Below are 12,110 nucleotides of genomic sequence, written 5' to 3' on the forward strand. Positions count from 1 at the left end.
CCTTCCCGCCCTCCCTCCAGCCGCGCCCCCTCCTTTGTCGAAAGCGAGCGCAATGCCTCCCCTCGGACCGGCTCTCTTATTCCTCCAGCGAATGGATACCAGCCTGGCGAGGTGCAGACCAATCGGAAGCCTCACCGCAGCAGAGTCTACCAATGAACGATCCCCTCAAAGTGCGTGTGTCCCGCCCACTTACCGCTCCAGCCAATGGGAGTGCGGTGCGGGGCACCCGCTCGCGGAGGGCGGGTGGGTGGGAGGAAAATGGCGGTGCAGGCGCGGCTGCGGGTGGAGGGCTCCCAGCTCCGCCTCTGTGACACTCACCGTGCCGGGAAGCCGCGCTTCGTGGAGGGCTCCATCGTCAGGATCTACATGGAGAACTTCCTGTGAGTCCGCGAGCGGTCGGCGGGGCTTTCTTCTCGGAAGCCGGCGCCGGCGCTGCTGGTGCGTTGGGGACGAAGGTCGGCGGCCGGCGCGGGGCGATGTTCGCCGAGGAACGTTTGTGGGGCGGGCCGGGCTGCGGGCCGGGAGAGCTGGGCGCTGGCAGCCTCCCCCGGCTAACGGAAGGTGCTGCGGTGCCCGCGCTCGAGGTGGGCCGGTTGGGGGAAGGGGCTGCGTAACGCCGCTGCGCCGGGGGAGGAGGGCCCGCGCGTGCGGCGGGCTGCCCGTCGCTCTCGACGCGGTGCCGTTTCCGCGGCCCTGCGTTCCGCCGGGGCGTGCCGGCCGTACCTGGTTGCTTGTTCCTCTCGTCCCGCTCGGTGCCTGCGTCCTTTTTCCCGCTCTGTTAGGCGGCTGTGGAGCCGCGGAAGGAAGAGGAGCGCAGAACGGGTCCGGGCAGTAGGGGCTGGGCTTGAGAACTTAGAATTCTAGGGCTTAGAATAAAGCGTCCGTGGCGCTGATTGTTGCACGTGGTTCTCTGAGTTCTGCGTGCTGGGAATACGGCTCTATTTGGAGCTGGCTACCGGGAAAGCTTTCAGTTCCGTTTCTTATGGCTGGTGTCCTTTTCAGCCTTGAGAAGAATTTTGTTCAGCATAGATCGTGGGTCACAGTACATAATGGCTGGTGGAGCCTAAAACGTCTTCAAGTCTTAGGGCAAAGGATTTGAGAATGCTGTTTTCCAGAAGTACAGCACGGCATATTGAAGTACATCACTGTTGTATTGTTGAGACTCCTGTTCCTTTCTTGGTGATAGCACCTTGTTTCCTCTTTGTGTCTGGTGCAGGCTGTGAACAGGACTACGAATGCTAGAGCTTGTTGATATAGGATGATCATTACTGATCAGACTGGCTTGCCTTGAATTTGTGTGCTTGTAAGAAATGGAAGCTACTGGATAATGTCCAGCCTGTGGGGTGGAGTATCACAGAACCCGATGGCTTCTTGCAGAACTGAAAAGCCATGATGCATATCACAGAATTGTAGGGGTTGGAAGGGACCTCCAGAGATCATCGAGTCCAACCCCCCTGCCAAAGCAGGTTCCCTACAGCAGGTCGCACAGGTGGGCATCCAGGCAGGTCTTGAACATCTCCAGAGAAGGAGACTCCACCACCTCCCTGGGCAGCCTGTTCCAGTGCTCCGTCACCTCACTGTAAAGAAGTTCTTGCGCATGTTTGTGCGGAACTTCCTATGCTGCAGTTTCCAGCCGTTTCCCCTTGTCCTGTCTCCACTCACCACTGAAAAGAGTCCGGCCTCGCCATTCTGCCCCCCACACCTTAGATACTTATAGACCTGGATCAGGTCCCCTCTCAGTCTACTTTTCTTGAGGCTGAACAGACCCAGTTCACTCAGCCTTTCTTCATAGGGGAGATGCTCCAGTCCCTTCACCATCTTTGTGGCCCTCCACTGGACTTTCCAAGAGATCCCTGTCCTTTTTGTACTGGGGAGCCCAGAACTGGACGCAGTACTCCAGATGAGGCCTCACCAGGGCAGAGTAGAGGGGGAGGATCACCTCCCTCGACCTGCTGGCCACTCTCTTTTTAATGCACCCCAGGATGCCATTGGCCCTCTTGGCCACTGCTGGCTCATGGCCAACCTGTCATCCACCAGGACACCCAGGTCCCTCTCCGCAGAGCTCCCCTCCAGCAGCTCATCCCCCAACCTGTACTGGTGCATGGAATTATTCCTCCCCAGATGCAAGACTCTGCACTTGCTTTTGTTAAACCTCATCCGATTTTTTTCTGCCCAGCTCTCCAGCCTATCCAGGTCTCGCTGAATGGCAGCACAACCTTCAGGCATGTCAGCCAATCCTGCCAACTTCGTATCATCAGCAAACTTGCTGAGGGTGGCCACTATCCCCTCATCAAGGTCATTGATGAAGATGTTGAACAAGACCGGACCCAGCACAGACCCCTGGGGGACACCGCTGGTTACAGGTCTCCAGCCAGACTCTGCACCGCCAACAACGACCCTCTGCGCTCTGCCAGTCAGCCAGTTCTCAACCCACCTCACTGTCCACTCATCTATTCCACAGTTCATAGAATCATAGAATCACAAGGTTGGAAACAACCTATAAGATCATCCAGTCCAACCGTCTCCTCATCACCATTGCCACCACAAGCACTAAACCATATCACGCAGCACGTCATCCAGACGCCTCTTGAACACTGCCAGGGACGGTGACTCCACCACCTCCCTGGGCAGCCATTCCAGTGCCTGACCACTCTCTGAGAGAAGAAGTTCTTCCTTATGTCCAATCTAAACCTCCTCTGGTACAACTTGCGGCCATTGCCCCATGTCCTGCTCATTGCCTGGGAGAAGAGGCCAAATCCCTCTTCACCACAACCTCCCTTCAGGAAGTTGTAGAGTGCAATGAGGTCTCCCCTGAGCCTCCTCTTCTCCACACTGAACAGTCCCAGCTCCCTCAGCTGCTCCTCTAAGACTTGTTCTCCAGACCCCTCACTAGTTTTGTTGCCCTTCTCTGGACACGCTCCAGGACCTCAACATCTTTCCTGTAGTGAGGAGCCCAAAACTGAACACAGTACTCGAGGTGTGGCCTCACCAGTGCTGAGTAGAGGTGGATGATCACCTCCCTGCTCCTGCTGGCCACACTGTTTCTAATGCATGCCAGGATGCTGTTGGCCCTCTTGGCCACCTGGGCACACTGTCTGCTCATGTTCAGCCGAGCATCGACCAACACCCCCAGGTCCTTCTCTTCTTCACACTCATCAAGCCACTCACCCCATAGCCTATAACGCTGCATGGGGTTGTTGTGCCCAAAGTGCAGAACTCGACACTTAGTCTTGTTAAACCTCATCCCATTCACCTTAGCCCAGTGGTTCAGCCTGTCTAAATCCCTTCCTGAGCTTTGTTATAAGGATGTCGTGGGGGACAGTATCAAATGCCTTGCTGAAATCAAGGTAGACTACATCCACTGCTCTCCCCCCATCCGCCCAGCCAGAGACAACATCATAGAAGGCTACCAGGTTGGTCAAGCACGACCTCCCCCTGGTGAACCCATGCTGACTACTCCTGATAACCTCCTTTTCTTCCAGTTGTCTGGAGATGACATCCAGCACAAGCTGTTCCATCACCTTTCCAGGGACAACTTTATTGTACAACTTAGCTTTAATCTGCTTCTGTGACTGCAGTGAGAGGCAACTGAGTGGATAATATCAAGTCCTAGTAAAGTTAATAGGAGTTGTCACTTTTTTGGGCTAGATTTCATTCCTTTATAAACATCTGTTCTGAAGGAAGTTGTTGTAAGTGCTCCAACAGGTAAAAATTTGTTCTACTGTGTTCAGTGGAGTGTCGGTTTTCACTCTGGGGTTTATTTACAAAGTAACATTTGAACAATGAGTCTATCTGATACAATAATGATCTGTCATATTTAGTGTAATCAAAATGGTTTTGAGCAAGTAATTTTTTTTTTTTAATGGCATATTGTTTATGAAGAAAATATTGTGTTTTCCAGAACATATGACATCTGTGAAGTACATCCAGGACCCAACTTGAACATGATTATAGGCGCTAATGGAACAGGGAAGTCAAGCATTGTTTGTGCCATCTGTCTGGGACTGGCTGGAAAACCTTCTTTCTTAGGACGGGCTGAAAAGGTGACTATGAACATTTTTAATTTTCATGTTTAATGTGAACTTGTATGGGAACTGCTGAATCAAGGCCTGAACCTCTGATTGATCACCTGAGGTGAGCAATGAGTCAGCCACAGGAGCACAGGTGAAGGCCACTCACCTGTGCTGCTGGAAGGAGTGGAGCCTGGCTGCACCTCTCCTAGATCCCTCTTAAGAGCTGACTGCCAGTGGGGAAGGATCTCTTTCTGGAGATCCCTCCTTTGGGATTTTATAGTGAGGTTTTATAGTGAGCCCAGGGCAAGGGTAAGCCCTCTATCTATTCTTTTTTGGTGTAACAACCTGCTTAGTCAAACTCTGTCGTATATTTCTTAATTATAACATATGTATATTCATTGATTACACAGCTCTTCATTGAGAGTGTTGTCCAGCAGGGAGGGGAAAGGAATGAATGAACTGTTTTCTTTGATGTGTTCTGTTTTTGTAAAAAATATAAGGTGTTGAAGCTGTAGAATAACTTGGGCCAGAGACAAGGCTGTTACCAAAATGGTTGCCCTATTTAACTGCTGATTGATTTGTCAAAATTAAAAAATGGAAAATACCTGAATCGTAATGAAACCTGAATAAAGAAAATGTCTTATCTGAAGATAACTCACTTCTGATTTCCACAGTGTTGCAGAGTGTCACCCATAGAAATAAGATTTTCTTGGTATGTGTAAAGGTGTTTTATAAAGGCTTGGAGCCATTAATCTGGATGACTTTCAGTTTTGCTATTATTATTTTAATTTAGGATTCATCATATTTGCTTCCTCGAGATTATATGGTGACTTTAGAATAGAAAATTTATTTATTTATTGTCAGTTTTTTTTCTTGGCTTTTTTTTTTTTTTCCTCTTGCTTTCTGAGCTGTTTCAGTTAAATGAAATACATTTCAGTAGTTCTTTGGAGCACTCAATCTGGTTACGTAAATATTTGTGCATATTACAGCTCTATCTCAATCTAAGGTAAATAAGGAAATTGCCTACATGGCAGCACTGTGTTGCTGCTTTTATGATTATATACTTTTATACTATTAGTATTAACACATGCCACTGCCTTTGAGTTTTGTTGCCTTTGTTTACTGAACTTGTTAATCTCTGTGGATCTGCTGGCTGTAATTTCTTCAGTTCTGAAGATTGAAATTGATCAGAAATACAAGTTCTAGTGCTGTTATTTTATGAAAGAGGAAATTAATAGCATCTTCCTTTATTTTTAGCTAATACACAGCCAGAAGAAAAGTAAGGTTTTCAATAATATATACCATTATAGCAAGCCTATAGTACAAATGCATATTTCGGTAAGCGATTACATTTTAAAGTAGTGTTATTTTGCAATATTAATTTCTGTAATTCATTTTCTAGGTTGGTCTCTTTGTAAAGCAGGGGTGTTTGAAAGGTCTAGTGGAAATTGAACTGTAAGTAGTAAAATTATATTTCCTCATGCATTTTTAATTAGTTTATTTTGTCATACACTTTCTTATGTAGCTGTGGAAAAAAGATCATGTACAGAGACCTTCCTCTAAGCTGTAGCTGATGGCTTCTTTTTTCTTTTTCCCCTTCAGCATTTTAAGCTTTAAAACATATAACTCAACAAATGACAGTGATGGTTGGTCTAAATTTTGCCTTCTGAACCATTTTGCCTTGTCTTTGTGCACAAAGAATATGTAGAAAAAGATTGATGTATATATAATGTGTTGAGTTTTTGATGGTATGGAGGGCAGAATTGATTCAGTCAGTACTACTGTCATGATATAGTGGTTGGAAGTGACTTAAAAAGGAAAAAGAATGAATGTGGTATAAATTCTAAAACCAGTATTCTGCCTTCACTTGTACCGCTGATGCTGACCTGAGGGATTCTTCTGTGTTCTTACTGGAAATAATATGTACTGAAACAAAACAATGCAAAAACTAGATCTAACTAGTTCCTGGCAATACAGTCTTCTGAGTAAGCTTACACAAGATAGAGCAACTAAAACATAATTCGGAGTTAGTCGTGAAATCAGGTCAGTGACTCATGTTTACTGGCAAACAAGTCATAGAAGGCATGCTGCCTGTATTAGTGGTGAACTAAATGTGAACAAAGAGAACCTATCCTAACAGTTCCTCATTGGCTGCTTTGTGGTAGAGATTAACTTGAAACACCAACAGCAACGTGGTTTTTGTTTGTTTTTTTTTTCGCAATCCTTGGAATGTTTGTCTGCACTGGGTGTAGAACTACTCAACTGATTCCAATCCATAGTTAATTTATACAAAAATTGGCTGCCCTGACTAAATGGAATGAAATGTGAATTGTGTTAAGAGAAAAAGACAAGCTGGAACAGGTCTTTGGAAAAAAAAATCCTTTGACTTTTTTGCTCACAGGAGTTGTCAAGTTGGTCATTCTTTGAAGATGTTGTGATGGGTCTGGATTTAGAATAACTTTCTGTAAGACATTGTGTCTTTTCCAGCATAGATACTAGATTGTTGTATTGTTTGAAAGTCTGAAGAGAAACATGTAGTATGTTAAGATGTAATGCTATTGCAGTGGTTCAGACTTTGTCTAGTTGGTAGGAAGTAGTTAAAGAGAGTGACTAGAGTAGATGAATAGTCACAGATTTGCAGCATTGAAAGAGTCCTTAGGAGATCTGGTTCCCCGCAATAGGTCTGACTGGTAGGCATTGAGATGTGTCTTGAATATCTATGGGGAAGAAAACTCCACAACCTTGCTGCATGACCAGATCCAGTGTTCCATTCCCCCTTACTGTGAAGAAGTTCTGCATGTTTGTATGGGACTTCCTATGTTCAAGCTTCAGCCTTTCTTCCATGTCCTATTGCTACACACCACTGAGAAGAGCCTGATTTCATCCAGTTACCTCACTGCTGGTTCATGGTCAACTTGTCATCCACGAGGGCCCCCAGATCCTTCTCCACAAAGCTCATCTCCAGCAGGTCATCCCCTAACTCGTACTGATGCATGCAGTTATTTCTCCCAAGGTACAAAACTCTACACTTGTTCTTGTTAAACCTCATCAGATTCCTCCCTGCCCAACTTTCCAGTATGTCCAGGTCTTGTTGAATGCTAGCACTGCCTTTTGGTGCTCCTGCTTCTCCCAGCTTTATACCATCAACAAACTTGCTGAGATTGGTCTCTATACCCCTTCATCCAGGTCGCTGATGAAAATGTTGAACAAGACTGGACCTAGCACCAACCTACTAATTAGAAGCCTCCAATTAGACTATCCACCACTTCAACCCTCTGAGCTCAGTCCGCCACTTCTTAATCTGTCTCGCTGTCTACTCATCCATCCCATACTTTCTAAGTTTCATAACAGGGATGCTGTGGGAGATGGTGTTAGAATCAGAGAATCGCCAGGGTTGGAAGGGACCTCAAGGATCATAAATCTCCAATTCCCTGCCACATGAAGGGCTACCAGCCTCCATATTTAATACTAGACCAGGCTGCCCAGGGCCCCATCCAATCTGGCCTTGAACACCTCTAGGGACGGGACATCCACAACCTTTCTGGGCAGCCTGTTCCAGCACCTCACCACTTTCATAGTAAAGAACTTCCCTCTGACATCCAACCTCAATTTTCCCTCCCTCAACTTAAAACCATTTCTCCTTGTCCTGCAGTTATCCACCCTTTCAAGAGTTTGGTTGCCCTCTTGTTTGTAGGCTCCCTTTAGGTATTGAAAGGCTGCAATGAGGTCACCCCGCAGCCTTCTCTTTTCCAGACTGACCAAGCCCAGCTCCCTCAGCCTGTCCTCATAGGAGAAGTGCTCCAGTCCCCTGATCATCTTCATGGCTCTCTTCTGGACCCTCTCCAACAGCTCCCTGTCTTTCTTGTACCGGGGGCTCCAGACCTGGACACAGTTCTCCAGATGGGGCTTCGCAAGAGCAGAGTAGAGGGGGACAATCACCTCCCTGTCCCTGCTGGCCACCCCTCTTCTGATGGAGCCCAGGATACCATTTGCTTTCTGAACTGCAAGAGCACACTGCTGGCTCATGTTAAGTTTTTCATCCATCAAGACCCCCACCCAGGTCCTTCTCTGCAGGGCTGCTCTCAAGCACCGCTCCTTCCAGTCTGTATGGATGCCTGGGATTCCTCTGGCCCAAGTGCAAAACTCTGCACTTTGCTGTGTTGAACTTCATCAGGTTCATGCAGGCCCACCTTTCCAGCCTCTCCAGGTCCCTCTGAATGGCATCCCTTCCTTCCACTGTGTCAACCGCACCACTCAGCTTGGTGTCCTCAGCAAACTTGCTGAGGGTGCACTCGATTCCATCATCGATGTCATTGATAAAGATGTTAAAAAGCATTGGTCTCAAGACAGACCCCTGGGGGCTGCTGCTCGTTACCAGCCTCCACCTGGACACAGAGCCATTGATGACCACCTTCTGTCTGCAGCCTTTCAACCAGTTTCTTATCTATCGAGTGGTCCACTTATCAAGTCCACATTCCTCCAATTTGGAGATAAGGATGTGGTGGGGGACCATGTCAAAGGCCTTGCTCAAGTCCAGGTAAATGATATTGGTCGACTTTCCCTTGTCCACTGATACCATCACTCCATCAGAGAAGGCCACCAGATTGGTCAGGCATGACCTTCCCCTGGTGAAGCCGTGCTGGTGGTCTTGGATCACACGCTCATTCCTCACGTGATCAGGCATTTCATCCAGGATGATCTGTTCCATGATCTTCCCAGGAGGACCTAGCTGAAGTCATGGTGCTCAACATCCACTGCTCTCTCTCCATCTACCCGGCCAGTGATTACATCGTAGAAGGCTACCAAATTGGTCGAGCATTATTTCCCCTTGGTGGATTCATGTTGATGATGACTCCTGATAACCTTCTTCTCTCCTGGTTGTGTGAAGAAGGTGCTCAGAACAAGTTGTTCCATCACCTTTTCAGGGATGGAGGTGAGGCTGACTGGCCTGTAGTTCCCTAGATCTCCTTGCAGAATTTTGAAAACTGGAGTGACATTAAATCCTGTGGTCTTGAGGAACTCCCATTCTCCAAGATCTTCCAAACGTGATAGAGATTGGTTCAGCAGCTATCTCTGCCTGCTCCCTTAGCACACATGGGTGCATCCCACAGGAGATCATAGATTTGTGTACATTGATTTTTGGCTAGATGCTCTCTGACCATTTCCTCGCCAACTCTAGAGAAGCCTTCCATTTCCTAGACTTTCTCTCTGACCTCTGGGGTCTGAAAGTCCCGTGGGGCAGTCTTCACAGTAAAGACAAGCAAAGCAGGCATGCAGTATCTCCACCTTTTCAGTGTCCCTTGTTGCCAGGGCACCCACGTCATTTAGTAGGGCACCCATGTTTTCCCTAGTCTTCCTTTTACTGTTGATGTACTTAAAAACAGACAAAACAAAACAAAAAAAAAAAAACAAAAACAAACAAACAAACAAACCACAACCTTTCTTGCTGTCCTTTACCTCCTTTGCAGGGTTTAAGTCCTGGTGGGCTTTAGCCTTCCCTGTTGCATTCTTAAGGTCCTGACAGTGTTCATATATTCTTCCCAAGTGGACAGGCCCTCTTTCCACATACTGTGGACCTGCTTTCCTTTTTGTTTACCCGTGAGTTCGTTGCTCATCCATGCTCATCCTTCCTGCTGTCTTTCCTTGATTTCTTATTTTTAGGGTTGCACCAAACTGAAGCTTGGAAGGAGTGGTGCTTAAGTGTTAAGGATCTCTCACAGGCCCCTTCTAATGTTTGTGGGGCATCAGGCTGGGTAGGATACCTCCAAGTACATCTTCGAAGAGGTCAGAGTCAGCTCTCCTGAAGTCCAGGGTAGCAGTCCTGCTTTCTGCTTGACGTGACAAGGTCTTCAACTCCACTGGCTCATAATTGCTGCATGCTAAGCTACCCCAAGCCTTCACATCTGCAGCATCCCTTCTTTGGTAGTAAGAACAAGGTCAAGAATCACACCTCTCCTCATCTGCTCCACAACCAACTGCATCAGAAAGTTATCTTCAGCACATTACAGGAACTTCCTGATTGTGTGCCTGGCTGTGTTGGTTATCCAGCAAATTAAAGGCCTCACTATCTTCCTCCTGGTTTGGTGGCCTGTAGTACACACTTGCAGCCATGTTACCTATTTTATCTTGCCCTTTAATTTTTACTCACAAGCTTAACACTTGTTTGTTATTTACCCTGAGGTGAATTTGTTAACACGAATTTTAAAATTTGAGTTCTAAATATTAGATATAGTCTTTGAATTGTAACTGAAATCAAGAGCCTTTGCAAAAAACTTTTTTGATAAAAGGAGCATGGATCTATAGATCTTTTGAAGAAGATGGGTAGATTAAAATGTGGAGATAGATGATTGTGGGGAAATATTCATGTAGTCCTCCACAAGTAGGTTCCTGTTGTTACAGCACTTACTCCACTTGCTGAATTACTCACTTCTACTGTCATCTCTATTCTTAAACTTTCTGAAAGTCCAAAATGTTGTGAGCCTATATTCTTTGTTTTTAACATTGTGTGTTCTAAACAGACTAGACAATTTCCAAACTGAAGTGCTGACCAAGATTTTGAAAGTATGACTGTCTCACTGCTCATTTGTTTCTACTGTTAACCTGACTAAATTTTTGAAGTGTTGAAGTAGAGAACTAAATGGGCAGTTGGTGCATCATTGGTGCAAAGAACTGCAATTCTTTGAAAGCAGAAAATGAAAACATACTGCTGTTTTCATTCAGTATGATGCAATCTTTGTTTCCAGCTGGAATGCATATGCATAGTTTACTGATGGAATTCTGTACATGAATTGTTCTTGCCCTAAGAACTTAGTGGTTTTATTTCTCCTGTGTGCCAATTTTAATGCTTACTATTTCAAATAAAATTGTGTTTCTATAAACCATTCCATATGTAATAGTTTTTAAATATATATATTTTGAATTTAAGTATATTAATCAGGAATAATTTATATAAATAACTACCTCTGAGCTGATACTTGGATATATTTGTGATGTTTTTGGAGTAGCACCAGAGATACAGTGGGATTAATTCATCATTAAAGTGTTGGATATCATCTGAAACAAAACCTTCTGTAACTGTTGAGTTACTAAATATTCAAGTAATCATAGAAATTTTTAATGTGCTTTTGCATTTTGTAAGCTTTGTGTACTCTCAAAAATCTAAGCACTTTTCTTTTTTTTTTTTTTTACTAATCAGGTTTAAGGTACCTGAGAATATCATTATCACACGTGAGATTCAAGTAATGACCAACACATCAACGTGGCATATCAACAAGAAACTAACAACCCTGAAAACAGTAGAGGAGCAGGTTGCAGCATTAAATATCCAGGTGGACAATTTGTGCCAATTTCTTCCTCAGGTATGAAATATTTTGAAGTACGGAGGATGCATGGTGTGTTGTATTTTCAGAGGGCTTTGTAGCTTCTTATTTCTTCATCTTACAGCAATTCAGCAATTTAATAAGACCATTCAAAAGGTGAGTGGGGGGAGGTACAAATACTAGTATTTGTGGTGTTGAAAGAAGGAAGAGGCTATGTGACCTGTAAAGCTTACTAACTGGACAGTTTTTACATGCTGTGAGACCTAAGGAAAAGTAGCTGATGTTTTTTTTTTTTTTTCCTTCTATTTTTGTGTGTGTAACAATGCTAGTTGTTGCCTCTTTGTCCTCTCACTACTACTGTAGAGGTGTTCTTAAACACATCAGCAAAGCTGTAGTGAAAGTGTTGTAAGATGTTGAGGTCTAGCACTGTCTTTGTGCCCTTATCTGCATGATTCCTTCAGTCATAGAACCACAGAATGGCTTGGGTTGGAAGGGACCTCAAGGATCATTAAGGTTCAACCCCCCTGCCATTTGCAGGACTGCCAACCTCCGTATCTACAACTAGATCAGCCTGCCTGGGGCTCCATCCAACCTGGCCCTGAGCACCTCCAGGGATGGGGCATCCACAGTCCTGCATCCCTGACTTATCCTGTCAATCTCTGCATGTGTTTTTTCTCTCTTTATAACCAGTCACTTCCTCAGAACTGGATTCTGTAGTTGGTAAATGAAGGCAAAAAGTTGTCTGGATTTCTTTCTCCAAAATCCAGAAAGCAGCCTT

The 12,110-nt window shown here is 45.5% G+C and overlaps 1 protein-coding gene across 2 annotated transcripts in view; it reads left to right on the forward strand.

Moving 5' to 3' along the window:
* The first annotated feature begins 257 nt into the window (after nucleotides 1-257).
* Nucleotides 258-12,110, forward strand: part of SMC5 (structural maintenance of chromosomes 5) — a 61,818-nt gene continuing 49,965 nt past the window's right edge. The window contains exons 1-4 of one of the 2 annotated variants that reach the window (XM_042877369.1): nucleotides 258-380; nucleotides 3,902-4,043; nucleotides 5,416-5,468; nucleotides 11,209-11,371. In XM_042877369.1, coding sequence (XP_042733303.1) covers nucleotides 259-380; nucleotides 3,902-4,043; nucleotides 5,416-5,468; nucleotides 11,209-11,371 — 480 coding nt within the window. In that variant the 5' untranslated portion in view covers nucleotide 258. Of the gene's footprint in view, nucleotides 439-3,901; nucleotides 4,044-5,415; nucleotides 5,469-11,208; nucleotides 11,372-12,110 lie in introns of both variants that reach the window. The other variant, XM_042877370.1, reaches the window with a different exon arrangement.

The sequence above is a fragment of the Lagopus leucura genome, unplaced genomic scaffold (assembly GCF_019238085.1).
Source record: "Lagopus leucura isolate 7727_CA_CO unplaced genomic scaffold, USGS_WTPT01 Super-Scaffold_100018, whole genome shotgun sequence".
NCBI classification, from domain to species: Eukaryota; Metazoa; Chordata; class Aves; order Galliformes; family Phasianidae; genus Lagopus; species Lagopus leucura.